The 20,769-nt window shown below is 38.2% G+C and overlaps 1 protein-coding gene and 1 pseudogene across 3 annotated transcripts in view; one reads left to right on the top strand and one right to left on the bottom strand.

The window, feature by feature from the left end:
* The window catches only part of DDX50 (DExD-box helicase 50), a 32,362-nt gene extending 12,517 nt beyond the window's left edge, over positions 1 to 19,845 (bottom strand). The window contains exons 1-10 of one of the 3 annotated variants that reach the window (XM_042960857.1): positions 19,635 to 19,649; positions 16,916 to 17,073; positions 16,523 to 16,632; positions 15,864 to 16,163; positions 13,035 to 13,110; positions 12,492 to 12,670; positions 10,884 to 11,001; positions 10,581 to 10,766; positions 9,949 to 10,094; positions 5,284 to 5,433 (exon numbers count right to left, since the gene is read on the bottom strand). In XM_042960857.1, coding sequence (XP_042816791.1) covers positions 5,284 to 5,433; positions 9,949 to 10,094; positions 10,581 to 10,766; positions 10,884 to 11,001; positions 12,492 to 12,670; positions 13,035 to 13,110; positions 15,864 to 16,055 — 1,047 coding nt within the window. In that variant the 5' untranslated portion in view covers positions 16,056 to 16,163; positions 16,523 to 16,632; positions 16,916 to 17,073; positions 19,635 to 19,649. Of the gene's footprint in view, positions 1 to 5,283; positions 5,434 to 9,948; positions 10,095 to 10,580; positions 10,767 to 10,883; positions 11,002 to 12,491; positions 12,671 to 13,034; positions 13,111 to 15,863; positions 16,164 to 16,522; positions 16,633 to 16,915; positions 17,074 to 19,634 lie in introns of all 3 variants that reach the window. The other 2 variants (XM_007095752.2, XM_007095751.3) reach the window with 2 other exon arrangements.
* Positions 235 to 855, top strand: LOC107180934 (annotated as a pseudogene).
* Positions 19,846 to 20,769: the final 924 nt, after the last annotated feature.

The following is a 20,769-nucleotide window of genomic DNA, read 5'->3' as shown; positions in this document are numbered from 1 at the left end:
TCCTCATGGTCTTTATACTCTGGTAGGGGAGATGGAAGTTAATCAAATTATGAGACACACAAATTTAGCCAACAACCGTAATCGATGCACAGGTATAAGAGGCAAAGAGCATTTATAGGAGGGCAATCCTATACTGGGGAAACAGCAGAGAAGAGAACAGAGGTCTCTGCCCTCACATGGCCACTGTTTGATGGGGAGCCTGTCAATCAGCAAGATAAATGTTGTAAAGTCAGGATGGCTAAAGGTGATCACAAGAAACCAAAGAGCAAGATGTCTGCTTATGCCTTCTTTGTGCAGACATGCAGAGAGGAACCTAAGAAGAAAAACCCAGAGGTCCCTGTCAATTTTGCAGAATTTTCCAAGAAGTGCTCTGAGAGGTGGAAGATAACGTCTGGGAAAGAAAAGTCTAAAGTTGATGAAATGGCAAAGGCAGATGAAATGCACTATTATTGGAAAATGAAGAATTATGGACCAGCTAAGGGAGGCAAGAAGAAGGACCCTAATGCCCCTAAAGGCCGTCTGGATTCTTCCTGTTCTGTTCAGAATTCTGCCCCAAGATCAAATCTACAAACCCTGGTATCTCCATTGGAGACACGGCAAAGAAGCTGGGTGAAATGGGGAATAACTTAAGTGACAGTGAAAAGTAGCCTTACAACAATAAGGCAGCAAAACTGAAGGAGAAGTAGAGAAGAAGGATGTCGCTGACTATAAGTCCCAAGGAAAGTTTGATAGCACAAAGAGTCCTGCTAAAGTTGCCGGGAAAAGGTGGAAGAAGATGAGGAGGAGGAGGAGGAGGAGGAGGAGGAGGAGGAGGAGGAGGCGGCAGAGGCAGAGGAGGCGGAGGAGGAGGAATAAAAAAGGAGGAGGAATATAAAAACCGTTTATCTGTTAAAAAAAAAAAAAAAGGACAATCTGACCTAGTTTGGAGCAAGGAAGAATTCCCTGAGAGTGGTGCTCTAGACTTTTATCTGAAAGATAAGTAGGAGTTGCTAGGCAAGGAAGATTACAAGTTCAAGAGCCCTGTGGTGTGAGGAAACATGGCAGATATGGAAGAGTGTACAGAAATGACAGGAAAGTATAATAAGATGAAGTTGGAAAGGTAAGTAGGGGGCTAAGCCATAAATGAATTCAAGAACTACTGTCAGATGAAACTGGGGGGACCTGGTGAAGAAAGGAGAAATGAGGTACAAAGGAAAGAAGCATTATTCTTGACTCCCAGATTTTAATTTTCTGCAACAGTAGTAAGAAAGAAATGGACCATTTTCAGCCATGGAAGATAGAATCTAAAAATACTTTGTGGCTGGGGCGCCTGGGTGGCTCAGTCAGTTAAGCATCCGACTTTGGCTCAGGTCATGATCTCGCAGTTCACAAGTTCGAGTCCCATGTTGGGCTTTGTGCTGACAGCTCAGAGCCTGGAGCCTGCTTCGGATTCCTCTCTGACATTCCTCCCTCTCTGACATTCCCCAGACGCTCTCTCTCTCCCAAGAATAAATAAACACTTTAAAAAGAAGTCAAAAGCAAACATATGTTAAACAGTTGGGACAGTTTTTCATAGTGAAATTTTCAAATTCCCTTTATTTTTTTCAAAAAAAATTTTTTTAACGTTTATTCATTTTTGAGAGAGAGAGAGAGAGACAGAGCATGAACAGGGAAGGGGCAGAGAGAGGGAGACACAGAATCCAAAACAGGCTCCATGCTCTGAGCTGTCAGCACAGAGCCCTGATGCAGGGCTCGAACTCACAAACTGCGAGATCCTGACCCGAGCCAAAGTCAGATGCTCAACCAACTGAGCCACCCAGGCACTCTTCAAATTCCCTTTAAAAAAATTTGATACAACATTGATTTTTTTCTTGATAATTAGTCCTAAGGAGGGACATAATACATTAATAATGCCAATGATGGGGGTACCTGGCTGGTTCAGTTGGTGAGCATACGACTCTTGATCTTGAGGTTTTGAGTTGGAGCCCCATGTTGGTGTAGTGATAAAATAATTAAAAAAAAAAACAACACACAGTGATGGTTTCCAGGTCTCTAACATCTGAGTAAATTATTTTCCAAAAGTTTGTGTGTGTGTGCGCATATGCATGCACGCATGTGTGTGTGTAGGTTTGTTTAGAATTAAGAAAGCATTTTTCTTGGTAAAATCTGACCTTAAGGAAAAAAATAGTTAAAAATAAAGAAAATAACCACTGAAGTTCCCTCAACAGTCCCTAAAATCCTGTATCACCTATAATGATATGCTACTATTTTTGACCTAAACAGTAAACCAGCAGAGCAGAAACTGCATTGCTCTCAGCCACAGAAGCTGATTATCGTCCAGTAAGCGGGGGAATTCTTACCCAGCTTCTGCAGCAAGGCAGTTCCTCCCTAGGAGACAGAACAAGAGCGGCTGCAACACTGCTGCTGCTAGGTGTTCTAAGGCAGTAACAGGAAAGGTAAATCAACCACCCTCAATCACTTTCACCATTTGGCATCTGTGTATACCGTATACAAAGCTAAAGTTACACAATTAGTTAAAATGATACTGAGGAAGATGTTGACAGAATAGTCTTTGAATCTCTCGTTCTCCCATAAAAACAAATAGAGCAACTGTATAACAAAATTAAAAATCCACAGACATCTATGACAAAACTAAGTGAAAGTATTTTCATGATTTCCAAAACATGAGCAGGTAGGGACAGATGTGTGTGTATGTATGAGGTGGGGAGATTTGCTGGTCCTAAGAACAGATACTCCCTGCAAAGCCTAACGGACCAATTTGAGAACAGCAGCTGAACGTGGCAGAGTTTTTGTACACTCAATGGTGATTCCAGAGGATTCTAAGAATCCAGAGGTAAGATCTGGAAAAGGCTGGAGCAGCCTGGACCCTATGTGAACTTTCAAAACTAATAAGCCAATGTTTCCTTGCCAGGAAGAGCTCCACACTGAGGAGAAAGTGTTGGACCTAGGATCCAAACTGAGGATACCAGGGATTACAGAAGCAAAGGAATAGAAGATCCGCATAAAAATGAGGGAAGGGGCGCCTGAGTGGTTCAGTTGAAGCGTCCAACTCCTGATTTCAGGGCTCAGGTCATGATCTCACAGTTCGTGGGTTTGAGCCCTGTGTCAGGCTCTACACAGACAGTACAGAGCCTGCTTGGGATTCTCTCTTTCTTATTCTCTGCCCCTCCTCCCCCCACCCTCTCAAAGTAAATAACTTTTAAAAAAAGTTAGGGGAAGGTGTGCTCAGAAGTGAGGGCGGGGCCGGGGCCGGTCAGCCCTGGGGGCCCTGGATGGGGGGGGAGAAGAAGGGTCGTGTGAAAACTGAGAACGAACTGAGGGTTGATGGGGGTGGGGGGAGGGGAGGGTGGGGGATGGGTATTGAGGAGGGCACCTTTTGGGATGAGCACTGGGTGTTGTATGGAAACCAATTTGACAATAAATTTCATATATTGGAATAAATAAATAAATAAATAAATAAATAAATAAATAAATAAAATAAAAATAAAATAAAGTTAGGGAAAAGACAGCCAGAGCTCAGAAAGTGGGATATGATTTACTCCAAAAACAAGGGCAAAAACATATTTAAGATACTGAAGGAAAGGAAATATGAACCAAGTATTTTAATACCCAGCCAAATGATTTTCAGGTATCATTACAAATCACAAACAATCTATTATCAACAGGTAATATTATTTCCATAAGCCCTTCTTCAAGAATCTACTATGCCACTCTCAGACAACAAAAATGACTGGAGAGACACTGACATAAAAACTAAAGAGTTTTTTATGAGTTTTTTTTAAGTTTAAAAACTTTTTTATGAGTTTTTAAAGAGAAAGAACTATGCATTATATACTCTTATAACATAGTTTTGCCCTAAATAAACAAACAAACCTGAATTTCCAGGAAATACAGAAGACGACAGAGGAACATGTTAAATGACTTCACAGGGAAGCAATACTCTAGATGATGGAAACTTGGGTTTTTTAAATAACAAAAAAGATGAGGCACCTGAGTGGCTTAGTTGGTTGAGCGTTCAACTCTAAATCTTGGCTCAAGTCATGATCTCACATTCGTGAGACTGAGCCCCACATTCTTAAGATTCTCTCTCTCCCTCTGCCTCTCTTGTGCTCTCAAAAAATAAAAAAAATACACGAGAAAAAAAGCTACAAGAAAAAACAGATGAGAAAGGAATCCATACATTAAAGAGATATATTGAGGGGTTCCTGGGTGGCTCAGCTGGATAAGCGACTAACTTCAGCTCAGGTCATGATCTCACGGTTCCTGAGTTCAAACCCCACATCAGGCTCTCTGCTGTCAGCACAGAGCCAGCTTCAGATCCTCTGTCCCCCCTCGCTCTCTGCCCCTCCCCACTCATGCTCTCTCTCTCAAAAATAAACATTAAAAAAAGTAAAAAAAGAAAGAGATATAATAAAATCACACAATTTACGAATCTTATTTGAATCCACAAAAGAAAACTATAAAAACAAAAACTATAGGGGCCCCTAGGTGGCTCAGTTGGTTGAGCATCCAACTTCAGCTCAAGTCATGATCTCACAGTTTAGGAGTTTGAGCCCCACGTGGGGCTCTGTGGGAACAGCTCAGAGTCTGGAGCCTGCTCCAGATTCTGTGTCTCCCTCTCTCTCTGGCTCTCACCTGCTCATGTACTCTCTCTCTCTCTCTCTCTCTCTCAAAACTAAACAAACATTTAAAAAAATGTTTTTAAACAAAAACTATAAAAGAAAAAAAGCAATCATGAGACAATTCACAATTTGAGCACAAATTGACATTTGAAAATATTAATTACTATTAATTTTTTAGATGTGGTAACATTAGTATAGGTTTAAAAAAATTCTTTTCTTTTAGAGACACATACCCAAAAATTTATAATATGTAATAATATGTTATCCAGGGTTTGCATAAAAAGAATTCAGGAGCAGGAAGTGAGTGGGCATTTGGATGAAATAAGGTTAATTGCTGCAGTTGATCCATTCATTCAATAAACATTTGTAATTCATTTTATAACACAACTTTCAACTATTACCCACTCTTACCCACAGGAATTCATTTTGTTTCAATCTTTATATTTTCAAGATCAATTTATGCAAAGTCTTGAAAAACCTTCTCATGAAAATGGGTAGAATTCTATCCTGACTTAAAAGATCATGAAAGGTTGGCTATAACTTCCTTCTGAATTAGATTTGACTCTAAAAATACTGTCAAACCTGGTCCACAAAGGACAATATTTTTCTTCAGTGAGTCATCCCTATAATCTCAATTAGAGAAGCATCAGAAAAGACTTACCTGTTTTATGTGTGGATTCATGGCCATTTCAGTTACATTCTTTTTGGTCTCACAGAAAATAATAGCCCTCCCTTCAGACCCACTGTAGACTTGAAGGACATCTCCAATAACTGCTGGCCTCTGAGACCAATGGCACTGGATGGCCAAATGCTTTGAGGAAAGAAAATACCAATTATCTGTTTCATTAAAATTAGTGAAAATGACTTCCCTTGTATATTTTTTTCCTAATCTGTTCAAGAATTGGCCTTTCTGGGAGACAATAAAACGACAATTCTTCTGAACCCCATTTGAAAACAATATACAAACGGCCACCAATAGGTGAAGGGATATATAAACTAGTATATTTATACAATGTAATACTACTCAGTAATTAAAAGGAACTAAAAACTAAAAGAGAAAAGAATCAACTACTGATACATGCAACAATAGGGATTAATCTCAAAACACATTAGGTAAATGAAGTTTTACAGAAAGAGAACACACATAGTAGGATTCCATTTATATCAAGTTCTAGAATAGGCATAACTAATCTATGTAGAAAAAATCAGAACAGTGGCTGTCCCTGGATGGGGGACTTCACTGAGCAGGGCCATGAGGGAAATTTCTGGGATGATGGTAATATTTCTACATGTGGTTAGGAGGTTAGGTTATATACATTTATGAATTTGTCAAAACTAAACAAATATACTTAAAATTCTGGCTTTTTAATATGTAAATCTCATCTTTAAAAATTGCAAATATCATATGAAACCCAAAAATATGCTAACTGAAAGAAGCCCAACACAAAAAGGTCATGTACTGTATGACTACATTTATATGAAGCATCAAGAATAGGTAAGTCCATAGGGACAGAAAGCAGATTGGTGATGCCAGAGGCTATGCAAAGGGGATGATGGGGAGCAACTGCTTAATGATTATTGGGTTTCCTTTTGGGGTGATGATGTGTTTTGGAAGTAGACAAAAGCTATGGTTGCACAACATTATGAATATATACATGTTATACAGTTAATTTTGTGAATTTTGCCTCAGAAACTTTGTAGGGGTGCCTACTGAAACTGGGTGTTTCAGTTGGCTGAACATCTGACTCTTGATTTCGGCTCAGGTCATGATCCCAGGGTAGTGGGATTAAGCCCTGCATCAGACTCTGCACTGAGCTTTGGAGCATGCTTAAGATTCTCTCTCTCCCTCTGCCCCTCTTGCACACTCTCTCAAATAAAAATAAATAAATAAATAAATAAATAAATAAATAAATAAATAAATAAATAAATAAATTTATAATATGAGCATATGGGCGCTCACTGTAAAATTGTTTTGACTTTTCAGTGTTTGAAAATTTTCATGACAAAATGTTGGGAGGGGTACCTGGCTGGCTCAGTTAGTAGAGCATGTGACACTTAAACTCCAGGTTGTGAGTTCAAGCCCCATCCTGGGTATAGAGATAACTTAAAAAATAAAATCTGTAGGGGCGCGTGGTGGCTCAGTCAGTTAAGCATCCAGCTTCGGCTCAGGTCATGATCTCGCGGTCTGTGAATTTGAGCCCCACGTCAGGCTCTGTGCTGACAGCTCTGAGCCTGGAGCCTGCTTCAGATTCTGGGTTTCCTTCTCTCTCTGCCCTTCCCCTGCTCGCGCTCTCTCAAAAAAATAAACATTAAAAAAATTTTTTTTAAAGAAAATAAAATCTTTAATCAGGCTCCACACTGAGTATGGAGTCTGCTTGAGATTCATTCTCTCTCTCTCAATTGCTCTCTGCCTCCCCCACTCTCACAGGCTTTCTTTCTCTCAAAATAAATAAATAAATAAACTTAAAAAATATTTTAAAAAATAAAAATAAAAATCTTTTAAAAACGCTCGGGATAAAATTGTGTATTCTAAATTTGTGCATTTTAACATGTATTATATTTCAATTGCTATTGTATATTCTAAATCTGTGCACTTTAACATGTATTATATCTCAATAAAATTGTTTTTAAAATGTAATACAGGGGCACCTGGATGGCTCAGTAGGTTAAACATCCGACTCTTGGAGCACTTGGGTGGCTCAATTGGTTGAGCGTCCAACTGCAGCTCAGGTCATGATCTCGTGGCATGAGTTCAAGCCCCGCCTCGGGCTCTGTGCTGACAGCTGAGAGCCTGAAGCCTGCTTCAGATTCTGTGTCTCCCTCTCTCTCTGCCCATCCCCACTTGCACTCTGTCTCTGTCTCTCTCTCAAAAATAAACATTTAAAAAGAAAACAAGAAAAACAAAAAAAACATGAGACTTGATATCGGCTCAGGTCGTGATCTCGTATCTCACAGACATAAAATCAAGCCCCAGGTCAGGCTCCACGCTCAGTTTGAGATTCTCTCTCTGCCCTTACCCACTTGTGCAGGTATGTGCATGCTCTCTCTCTCTCTCTCAAAATAAATAAACATTTAAAATAATAATAATAAAAATAGGGCATCTGGGTGGCTCTCAGTCTGTTAAGTGGCCAACAATTGATGTCAGCTCAGGTCATGATGTGATTTATGGTTCGAGCCCCAAGTCAGGTTCCATGCTGATAGGGCAGAGCCTGCTTGGGATTCTCTCTCTCACCCTCTCTCTCTGCCCCTTCCCTGCTCCCACAGGTGTGCGCACACATGCGCACGCACTCTCAAAATAAACTTTAAAAAAATTATAATAAAATATAACACAAATTAATTACACAGCACCTGGAAAATAGAGAAAAGAACAAAGAAAATGAAGAATCTTTTGTACCACCTATGACACTCCTGCTTCTTCACCATGGTTTAAAAAACAAAACAAAACAAGAACCTAAATCTGACCAAGCCTCACAATCCAAACATCAATTCACAGGAAAATGAAAGCGGAATAACATGTTAAATAACACCACAGGGTTGCCAATTACCAAAATTAAGACTGTGGGAAATGTATCATTTGAAAAATGATCATGTCCTTTTAACAAAAAAAAATTGTAAAAATAAAGTGACAGAGGAACCTGTAGATTATAAGATTTAAGAGAAATATAAACCAGTGGCAATTCAAAGATCTTATTTGGATCCAAACTGAAACTATATAAAAAAAAAAAGACAACTAAGGTAACAAGGGCACTAGATATTCAATAATATTAAATTATTGGGTTTTTTTCTAATGTGATAACTTTGTAATTTTTGTTTTGTTTTTTAAAGAACACTTATTCTTTTCAAAATATAAACAATTACATGAAGATGAAATGACGACAAGAATGCTTCCAATGTAGGAATGAAGAATGTATGGGGGTATAGAAAAGATCATCATTAAAGCCTGGTGATGAGGGCCCCTGGGTGTCTCAGCGGGTTAAGCGTCAGACTCTTGGATTCAGCTCAGGTCATGGTCGCACAGTTCATGGATTTGAGCCCCACAGCAGTTTCTGCGCTGACAGCACAGAGCCTGCGTGGGATTCTCAGTCTCCCTCTCTCTCTGCCCCTCCCCTGCTCTTGCTGTCTCTCTCTCTCTCTCTCTCTCTCTCTCTCAAAAATAAAATAAACATTAGAAGAAAAAAAAAAAGCCTGGTGATGGGTACATCAAGTCCCTTATAATATTCGATTTCTGCATATGTTTGAAAACTTCCTTAATCAATTTTTTTCACTGATGCATTGTATTCTCATAAAATTTTCAACCATTACAAAATGTAAGAGTTTCCTTTGACTATCCCATACTATAAAAATCTTCTTTCCCAAAAGTAATTATTGGTTTGATGTTTATCCTTCCAAACTATCTTTATACATTTACATAAATACCTAAAGAATCCATTTAGCATTATTTGTGTATTTTTTGTACACACAAAAATACAGTGTAATTCTGTACATATCACTTTGTAATTTGGCTTTTATCAATCAAATTCATTCTTTTTAACCATTCCATTGTACTTATACATTATACCATTGTTTAGCCTATTTTTATTTGCATATATATACATACATATATATATGTACATCTATTAAACGGAAAGTGACATAGATGGTACCTACCATAAATAATGCAAATGCCATCTTTAATCCTTTCTTTTTTGTGTCTTTTGTTTGTTTGTTTGTTTTTGCAAATCAGCTCTAAGTCCAATGCAGGGCTGGAACTCAAAACCCTGAGATCAAACGTCACATGCACTACCAACTGAGCCAGTCAGGCACCTCTTTCATTCTTTTTAAAAAAATATATACTACTGATTTAAATTTTTATGGAGTGAAAATTATCAACATTTTCCTTCTGACTTTATGTTTAGAAAAGCTTTCCCTTCCATGAAATCAAAAAATTGTTCATCTACACCTGCTTTAAATTTTATGGTTCACTTTTTAAAATTCTTTTGAGACCTTTTTTGGTATAGGGTATAAGATGAAGCTCTAACTATTATCAGCACTCTTCTCTTCATATTGATATAAACTGTCTCCTTTGTCACTTTCCACATACTTCAAGTCCTTCTCTATGGCTGCTTGTAGAGTATCTCCTGTTAGGACTTGCTTATTTACATATTTTCTTCTACTTATTCTATTCTGCTCCTTAATCTCAGACCATAGAAATACATAGGTATCTTACTGACTAAAGGTGAAAAAAGAGATTTGGCCTGAACTGGTACCTAAAACTTAAAAGTTTAGCTTCAACAAATTTCAAATACCAACTAAAAGCTACAATCTCTCATGCTAGAAAGCTACTTACTTCCACAGTAGTTGCAGCCTTTTGAGTCATTTTTCCAACAAGGTCAACCTGTTCATATCTGGATTTCATGTATTTTTTTGCAACTTTGTATACCCATTGTGGGCAAGTTGCAGAAAAAAGTAAAGTCTGAGGATTGTCTTCAGAATCTTAAATAAACAAAAAGAATTCAAATGCTTTCTTAATATCCATGATGTAGTCAGCTCTTGAACCCCCCCCCAAACTTTAAAGAAATAATTAAAAATTCAAAACTTGGGGTAAAATTTGAACATACGAACTTCACTGCAATTATTAAAACTTTCAACTTTCAAAATTAGGGGAAAAAATGAAGAAAACTGAACTCAGAAAAAAAGGTGAGAATTTAAGAAGGGACAATGATCAAAGAAATCAGTAAAAATGAGTTAGTAAATCTAACTATGGACTATAAAAAATAATAGATGAAAGAAACTGTAGGAAGCTAACAAATATGTTAAAGTACGTCACCATACTCTCTTGTTTAGGAAGAGAACACATACCAAATAACTTTAGTTCTGTTTGAAGGCTGGGGACAGTGTAATAATAATTATGAAATAAAAAATTCATAACTTTTAGATAAAGAATAATTGCTAATGTGTTTATTTGGAATTAGGATATACCAGTTTTGTAGGATTCATGGATGATATCTTCAACTTGTTCAGCAAATCCTAAATCTAACATTTGATCCACTTCATCAAGTACAACATGGCGCAGTTTAGAAAGATCTAATCGGCCACTCTGCAGATGGTCTTTGATACGACCAGGAGTCCCAACCAAGATGTCAATACCATTTCGAATATGATTAACTGTTAGAGGAGAGAAATACCGTTAACATATAAAAATCAAATATACGTTTTCACATTATTTCCTTAGATTTAAGTAGCAAGTAGATCTTTGCACTATCCTCTTACATATTTACTCACTTTGGCTTTGATAGGATGTTCCACCATAAAAACACGCCACACTGAGTTTCCTAGTGATATCTTTGAAGTCTTTGGCTACTTGGTTTGCCAGTTCCCTTGTAGGAGCCAAAACAAGTACCTAAGCAAGAGATTTAAAAAATAAAAAGATACTTTTCTAAAGACAACTAAATTCAAAATGAGAAGATTTTTTTTTTAAGGCGCATTTAAAACTAGAAATCTAAACATTAAAGTCGTAGTATTTAAAGACACAGCACCAATGCCAACAAGAACAGCTTATATTGATAATATCCTCCCCACTTCCTTCAGGTTTTTTTTTTTCAAAACTCACTTTCTCAATGAGATTCTTAACTCTCTTTTCATATCCTCCACCCCTCCTTAACGGTCTCTCCCGAGCACTTATGTCATATTAAATATTCATATTTTACCTTTTTGTTTATTGTCTGTCTCACCCACTAAAATATAAGCTGCCATGAAGGCAAGGATTTATGTCAATTTAAGTTACTGAATTCCTTACACTTGAGACCATGCCTGGCACAGAACAGATACCCAAAAAGTATTTGTGAAATGAATACACAAATGTTTACGAGCCAACCACTAGTGCTTTGGCCAAATTATAGAATTTGAGCCTCACAAAAACCCTGTGAGGTGGCATTATTATCACAATTTTACAGATGAGGAACCTGAGTCTTAGAGAAGTCGAGTCTTGTCCAAGATCAAGCAGCTAGAAGTGGTGGAGCTGGAATCTCCAATAAACGCCCTTCTAGCATAAAAGCTTTTTAAGGCAGGGTCCTATTTCTACTACTTGCAGTCTTTCCTAATTTCACCAAAGAAACAAAACTCTCTCAAAAAGGTTTTTCCTGTTGGCCACCCTGATCCAAGACCATTATGACTTAATTATACTCATACATGTGAATTTACTTTCATATTGCAGTACCATTTAGGAATCTCAAAGAACAAATTACTTTTAGTCACATTATCTGTTCAAATCATGATGCTGATTTTTTCTTTTTTATTTTATTAACCTTAAAGTGAACACAGGTTCTAAAAACATCAAATTTCAGGCTAAAATTTCATTAGGTCCTCTCTGCTCTCTCCTACTTATACATTAAGACAGATCTCTAATACCCCAATAACATATGGACTAGCAATATCATTTCTATAATCTCTTCTTTAAAAAAATCAACCAGTGAAATAAATGATATTGATTATTAACTGAATGACCAAATAAATGAATACCTCTTTAGCAAATTCATTGTTTAAAAGCAAAGGTCAAGACTGAAAAAAAAGAAGACAAGGTCACTAAATATATTCCCTATAAATACACCTAAAATTAGACATGCTGGCTTTATAACATCTATGTTTACAAACATCTTTATCAAAGACATCTATGGATCCATACACATTACACTCATATGTAATAACTACTTCATTCGGCTTGAGATTTATATTAAAAAATCCACTAATTTTTGCTTTAGGACCTAAATTTTTACTTTATGCCACAGAGCTAACTTTTCTATCTCGGGGGTTCTTGAACTTAAGATCAGTATACTCTTTCTTTCCCTAACCATTAGAGTAATGTTTAAACCTTTTACTCCCTATAATGGTTACCTTTGGTGAGCGGCTTTTTTTAATTGTCTCTTGATTTCTTTGGAGTCTTTCAATCAAGGGGATAGCAAAAGAAAATGTCTTTCCTGTTCCTGTCCGTGCTTGAGCAATTAAATCTTTTCCTTCATATACAGGACCAAAGGTCTTAACTTGAATAGGAAAGAGATATGTTACCCCTCGACCTGTAAAATGAGATTTCATTGAAATATATTTAAGACTAGCGTTAGGAAAAAATATATTTATTTGAAAATGACAATCCAGATTCCTCTATGTCAGCCTAAAAATATACCACCTAGTGACATTTACAGTTATTCCTACCCCAAAGAGGAATTTTTTAAAAATTGGTCTGAACTCTTGACAGATACATACAATTAAAGTCAAAAACCGGTCAGAATATCAAAAAGGATGATGTAGAAATAACTGCAATTAAAGAAGGGCTTATTTCTCTTACACTTTCTATATTCTCTTTTTGGTAAGAAGAGGCAAAGATTCTTATAAAATCTAATTGTAGATTTTTAGTTGTATAGCCATTAAAGTTCATAGTACCTTTTAGAAGCTTTATAGTTTCTTCAGAAATAGGGAAATTGGAGAAGGCTCCTTCTTTCTGTTCACGTGTTAGGCTCTGTCAAAATGAAATCAAAGTTCTAACTAATAATAGTTCATATTCAACTAGGCATTTAGATTCTTACTCATTTACCAATTTTAGCTTTACTAAATGAGCTAACAAATCAAAGTTAGTTACTACTTGCAAAAATTGTATAGATTAACTTACACAACCAATTAGTGGAAAATTCTTTTAATTTCAAAAGCATCCCTTTAAATACCAAGTTTACTTAATACATTTTCCCATAGTACATTTAAAAATGATTCACTCACACATAAAACTCCCTTTGGAAATACAGCTACTACATAAATTAAAATATATTTTCATTTGACTGAAACATTACAAAAACACTATTTGATCATCTAAGCCATATTCACAGATACAGGCAGTATTATTACAAGGACTAACAGAAGCCTTATAAACCATCCTAAAAAATTTTACACAATGAGAAAAATAAATTGTTTCTAAAAATAAATGTTAAAAAGTTGTTCTATGGCTCCAAAAAGCATGTTTTAGGTCACCAAAACAAAGCAAAGTTCCTGCAAGCTTGAAAGTTTCTTTAACATATACATAGGTTAGCATGATATTATCATTTAACATCTATTGAAAACTTTGTGTACTGGTCAATATGTATATAGAAGAAAGACAATATTATCTACCTGTTAAGTTTATTATTGGTGTGTTTAAAGAAAGTTGTTCCAAAACCATACACAATAGCAATTTTCAAACAGAGAACCAGATAAAAGACATAATATCAAACTGAAATTGTAAGCTATTTAAGCAAACCTCAAAGCTATCATTTTTTTAATTAAAAGAAAAAATTTTATTACAAAAGTAATACATTTTCATTATAGAAACCACATATAAACAGAAATAAAACTATAATCCAGTCAGCTGATACCACATTTGAAACAGACACTCCTCCAATCCTCACTCTATGCACATATAAATTTTTTAAAATAGGATAATACTGTATATATTGTTCTATAATCTGTGTCTTTCATTTAATAAGATACACTAAACACCTTTTTAACATTCTTCTATGACCTTCAGGATAGATGTCATGTATTGCATAAATGTAGCATATTTTCTAAAACCAACTGCCTACTATCAGGCATTTAGTAGGCATTTAGAATGCATAAATTTTCCACTATTATCAACATCATTGTAGTAAGAGTTTCATACAACCCTATACACCTCATGATTATCTCCTTAAGACACTTGCCTACAAATAGAACTCCTGAACCCTAATATGATCTAAATAAAATAATAAACAATTAAGCCTATTATAATATAGAGCATTATACCACATAAAATCGCAACAGAGCAAAAGCAACTCTGTACATTTTGCCACTAGCAATACAAACTTGTAGGGCCTCATTTATTTATTTTAATGTTTATTTACTTATTTATTTTGAAAGAGAGAAAGAGTGACAGCATGTGTGAGCGGGGCAGGAGCAAAGAGAGAGGGAGAGAGAGAATCCCAAGCAGACTCCACATTCAGCACAGAGCCCAAAATGGGACTTGATCTCACAACACTGAGATCATGACATCAGCCGAAATCAAAAGTTGGATGCACAATTGACTGAACCACTCCAGGTTCCTTGGTGGGCCTTATTTAGATCAACTCTCAACATACGTGCTTCCTGACAAATATCAAATTCCCAAGTAAAAGAAACACCATATTTTAAGGCAAAAATTCAGTATGTTTCCCCAAAGTTTACACAATAAGCTAGGCTAAGACCTATTTAAATTATCGGCAACCATCAGATTTTAAAATATAAAGAATTATTGGGGCATCTAGGTGGCTCTGTTGGTTGAACGTCCAACTTCAGCTCAGGTCATGATCTCACCGATTGTGAGTTCAAGCCCCACAACAGGCTTGCTGCTGTCAGCCTGTCAGTGTGGAGCCCACTTCCAATCCTCTGTCCCACTCTCTCTGCCCCACCCCACTTGCATTCTCCCAAAAATAAGTATTTTTTGAAAATTAAATATAAGGAATTATTAATACCAAGAATTACTAAGACTATCAAAAGTTGTTTCTGTCTGAAGACCTGAGTAACTGACAGTTTATAATACCTAGGTAAACCTATGAACTCTGCTAGAGGAAAACTGCAAGAACAAATTGGACAAATTCTGTGCAAGAAAATATCTGTTCTAACAGATAAAGGCACAAGCAATGGGTTCAGGAATACAAATTCTATACTAAGCATGTTTTCTAAACTCCCCAAAAATTAATACCCTGGAAAACAGATTTCTTCAGTTCATTTTTATATGGTTCATTTCTGTTTAAAAATGCAAACAGCTTTTGAGTTACAATATGACCTAAAGATCACTTAAAGTTGCTATTGTTACAGAAGCACAAAAAGCAGAAGGCAAAATACACAAAGTCAAGAGGCTTTATGTACCTTGTTTCAGGAAGTCAGATGTCAATTCATGAGTACTGGTAGGGACTGAAATAACCATAAGAAATGCAAGCAGATCACCATCAATAAGCAATTTGGAAAAACTATTTAGGAACCCAAATGCATAGGAAAGGTTTACATTTGACCATTCCCCCAACCTCCACCCCAAGAAAAACAAAATACAATGACAGAAACAAGGGACAAAGGAAAAAAGTTTCCAGTTTCAGTTGTACAGATTCCCCGTCCAATTGAGGGTATTGGACACTAAGCAGGAAACATCATGGAATCAATTCTAATTGGTCTAAAAGATCAAATTAACCTGTATTTCAAGGATAAAGGCAAATGCAAAACAAAAAGTATCCATACCTCCTCTAGTTTATTATCACTTGATTTATGAGTAGAACTATCTAAGGATGACACTCGCTTTGATTTTTTTTCATATTCATCAATATCTCCATTTGACAGATCTTTTCTTCTTGACTTATGAGATTTAGAAAATTCATCTGAAAGTCTATTATTACATCCTTCTTCAGTGTCTCCATTTAGCTTCTCTTTCATTTTAGCTTTTTTGGGCTTGGGAGCATCCAAGTTATCTGCCACACCATTTTCTCTTGTTTCTGATTTCTCGTCTGAGTCATAATGGTGCCTTGATTTCCTTCTATCACTCTGTGGAAAAACAAAGAAGCAGTGACAAGAGGGTCACAAGGTCTCCTAAGACTCTAGAGAAGTTAGAGAGTGACCCCCAACCACCTTGGAAAGTTACCTGGTAAAAATCAACTGGTTGCTAATGCCGAGCCTAAGCCTCACCTATTGCTTTCTTTCTCATCCCATCTCTTGCATTCTCAAGACTTGGCCTCTAGCCCCTCTCTAATCCCATTACATGATTTAAGGGAAATCAAAATACCTCCTTTCAGAAAAAGATGAGAACCCGAGATCTGTAAATTAAAAAACATATCCAAATCCAAAAACAAAAACTTCTAATATCTCCAAGAGAAAAAAAAAAGTTAATATTATTGAGTACCTACCCAGCACTGTGTAATGCTTTCGGCTTATCTTGTTTAAATCTTCATAACAACCCTATAAGGGAAGTACAGGTCCATAATCCCTTATCCGAAATTCCGATATCCATAAAGCTCTGAAAACCGAAAGTTTTTTGGTAACTTATTTGGAGACAAAACCTTACCTAACCTGAACTCATTTGATGGAAAAATTTGACTCAAACTGATGTGAGGGTATTTTTAACCTTTACTTATTCCACTTAGTATGCATATTCATATTTAATATTAAGGTGTTTGATCATAGGTTGGGGGCCCCAAGCCCTACTGGGGTGTTACCCTTTTAAAAGCCCCCAAAATTCTGAATTCCAAAACAAATCTAGCCCCAAGGATTTTGGATAAGGGATAGCGAACCTGTATTACCTTTGCCATAGTACAGATGAGGAAACGGAAGTTCTTAGAGGTAAATAACTTGCCAAAGACTCACATGCAGGATTTCCTTCAAGTGGAAGTTCTAGAAATCAAGCTCTGTCTGATTTGAAAGCCCATGCTCTTTTCACATCATGCTTCCTCTCTGAACTCTGATAATTAATAGGTTAACGAATAAACAAAACAAAAAAAAACCTAAATAATTCATGTAAAGCTCCAATCGTTATATTCCCATGGAAAGACAAGTATATTAGTAACCCTGGAAACTTTTAAAAAAGTTTTTTTGTTAATTAATACAACTTAAAAAAAAAAAAAAAAAAAGACTACTCTGCAACTTTACTTCTAAAATGCCAAACTGGTGACCAGTGTTTTAATATTTGCAAACAGCAAAAATTATTTGGCAATTTAGCACTTCAGAATTACCTGGTCAAATGTTCAAAATAAATTAGGTAATAGTTATTAGTGGTAACAAACACTACTGCCACCAAAATTTTGACCATGATTTACATAAATTTTACAAAGTACTTTCACATACAATTTTCTCATCCATAAAACGGAGATGTTGTGAAAACGGAATAACATATGTGAAAATGCTCTGTAAACAGTAGAGCTTTACATTAACATAAATTATACAGTTACATGTTATACATTTGATCTTTCATTAACTGAACTAACCCACATCTCCCCAAATCAATAAGTTCCAAAGAAAAACAAGGTTATTTACAGAGCCAGCCTTGGGGTTAGAAATGCTTTGGGGCCATGTACTTGAGGGAAATGAAGCAAGGTAAAGAGAGGCCTTTAAGTCCAAGCCCAGAGATATCGCAAGGTGATGAAATACACTGTTCCACATCAGATCCATAGTGCTTGACACTCTTCACTTCCTTGGCTTCCATGACACTCTATATTCCCTCCTTATCCTCTTACCTCTACCCTAATGATTCCTCTCCCGCCTCCTTCTGTAGATGCTCCTTAAGTCTAAGTTCTCCGTGTACGCTTTCATACCATTTTCATGGTTTCAACACTTCCATGATTCCTTCCTCCCCTGCACTCCAGTTTTGAGAACATACGGCCCAGCTTCATAGTTCTACAAATCCAAATCCGTAGTTGTCTTCAACTCAATGCCAGATCACTACCCAAATGCTCTGTGTTTGTTAGCTGGTACTCTGATCTGTTTCCAAATCTTTAGTTATCCCTCACAGTGAAAGAAAAATCAACAAGTATTTCTGGAGAACGTACAATGTGAAAGCCATCAATTTACAAGAATGTACTAATATGTACGGATGGACAAATACATGGCCACTTACCTCAAGAATCTTTGGAAACATTTGAGAAGAACACACAAGAAAAGTGAGCTAACTTTACAAAGCAGCACAGAATAGATACCAATCGAATGATAAAGACGGCACTGGAACAAGACTTCAAAGGGGAATGAGATTACTGGATGTGTATACCGGAGTGTTTAGAAAACACATAAAAACTAAACCTTGACAGAGAGACAGGATTTGAATGCAAAAGGAGAGGTATTTCAGGAGGAGCCAAAATTAAAATAACTGCTTGGTGATTCCACTTACATAAGGGATCTAGAGAAGTCAAATTCACAGAGACAGAAAGTAAAATGGAGATTGTTAGGGACTGAGGGGAGTGGGCAACGGGGAGTTGGTGTTTAATGAGAACAGAGTTTCAGTTCAGAGGATGAAAAAGTTCTGGAGATGCATGGTGGTGATGGCTGCAGAACAATGTGAATGTACTTAATGCTACAAAACTGTACACTCTAAGATAGTTAAAATGGCAAATTTTATGTTGTATGTATTTCACCATGATTAAAAAAAATAACCGCTTGGCTGGAATGGCAAAGTTTTACCTTGGTGATAAGGTAAGGTAGGTTCTGCTCTCTGGGGCTATACCGAGTATTTTCATTTTTTTTGTCAAATGTCAGCCTTCAAATACAGCTTCCTCGCCCACCTTAGCTCTGTTTTCTTTTCTCTGGGTCTCTTTTTTTTTTTTTTTTTTTTTATTGAGGTTTAGGGTGGGAATTCTCTACAACTCCTCTACGGGGTCCTTGAGGGCAGAGACTTATTTAAATCCTGTGGTGCCCAGCAAAGAGTGTGGCACAAATTAAGCTCATTAAACACTTGGGGTCTAAATGAAAATACTAACAGTAAAGCCTACTAGTAAAACAACCCACACGATCTCCATCACAGCCAAATCCTGGGAATGTCGGCTGTGACACTTCCTTAAGCCTCTAGAGACTGGCTCTCGAGGTTTGTAAACCTAAGATCGCTTTCCCCAAGATTCTCGCTCACAGGTCGGGCTGACGGAGAAGTAACACATATTCAAGGCAACCATTTTCTTAACCATCTTCTAACGCGGCCAACAAGAACCAAGTAACAGGCCTCGCTGCTTAAGCAAGGAGAGGAAAGAAAGAACAGATTCCACGGCGATGGGAACTTGAGTCTGCCCATCTCGTAGTCGCCGACGGGAAGGGCTGAGGGAGCACTGGAGGCCCGGCCAAAGCCTAGTGCAGCCCTTCTCCAGGTTCGGGGTGTGGAGATGGGAATGGTTCCGGAATGACCACTCAGGAGGGACGACGGCTGCGCGAGGGGAGGCCCTGGGATGCTCCGGCCAGGTTCTGACAGGCCATCAGATCAGAGACAGCTCCCCTCCCCGCCCAAGCCGGCGCAGCCCAAAAGGAGGCGCGGCCCATCCAGCGCACCTTTTGCCTCTCCTTCCTTTGGCTCTCGGTCTCCTCCAAGGGTGCCTCCAGCTCCATAATGTCCCCCCAGAGGAGTTTCCCAGGCATCATTCGCCGCCGCCGCCTCCTCCTGGGCTCGGTGGCCACAACCACCTACGGGCAGCGGCAGCGTGAAAGGAAGCGGGGGCAGGGCGGCCGCCCGGCCAGGGCCTACGTCACTTCCGGGACACGCACCGCGCGGCGGGGAAAAATAATCCCGGATACTCTCGGTTTAAACTCATCCTTTGCGTTGCAACCTTCCATCCAATGAGTGTGAGCGATCTCGACTGGCCCACCCTTGTTCTAAAATGATTGGCTGCTAGGGTAAAACCCTGGCCGATCTCCATAAAGGATGAGCAAACTGATTAGCATAAAATGATGCGGGTTTTCTTTCCTCGCCTTCTCTCCCCCTCCCCCACTCCGAACAGTCTTCCTCGGCCCTGCGGAGTCGCTTTGGTGCCTTCCAGGCAGCACTGCTGGGGCTGAGAAGGCCCTGAACTGCGACGGAGAGGGGCCCGCCCGCTGCGGGATGGTGCGTGGGCAGGCCCGAGCAGGGCCGGTGGGGAGCGCCACGCGCCTCCTCGCCATTCGCCGCCGGAAGCTGCAGGCCTCAGCCCGCCCATCTCGGGGTGAGGCGTTAACGTCTAACGGCTTTGCGCGAAGCCGGCAGTCCGGCGCTGTTGGGAAAGGGTTGGTGGGGTCTGGAGTGGGCTAGGGGGGCTTGAAGTGAGGGTCAGGGCTGGACAGTCGTTTCTCAAGTCTTAAGTTTTAGTCAGGAAATAGGTCCTTGGTTCATTTTAGGTTCTTTCCACACTCCCCAGTGACTGAGGGGAAACTAAACCCCGAGAAAGGGATTTACGGGTCTGAAGACACAAAAGCAGTTCGTGGCATAGTCAGGACTAGAGAGAACGCTTCTGAATCTGAGATCAGTGCTCTCTTGCCACACCAACATAAAGACTTTGTTTCGCAAAGCGTTTGGGGGAAGATGCTCCCATGAAATAATAACTAGGAAAACTCGGGAGAAACGTAGAAAAACAAGCCTAAATGTCTTCGACAGATGACGTAGTTGCAGTGAATAAAAGGATTTTATTTTATTGGAGATTAACCGCCCCTAAAT

This window comes from Panthera tigris, chromosome D2 (genome assembly GCF_018350195.1).
Source record: "Panthera tigris isolate Pti1 chromosome D2, P.tigris_Pti1_mat1.1, whole genome shotgun sequence".
Lineage (NCBI taxonomy): Eukaryota > Metazoa > Chordata > Mammalia > Carnivora > Felidae > Panthera > Panthera tigris.
Note: the sequence above shows the minus strand (reverse complement) of the source record. Positions and strands in the feature narration are given on the sequence as shown.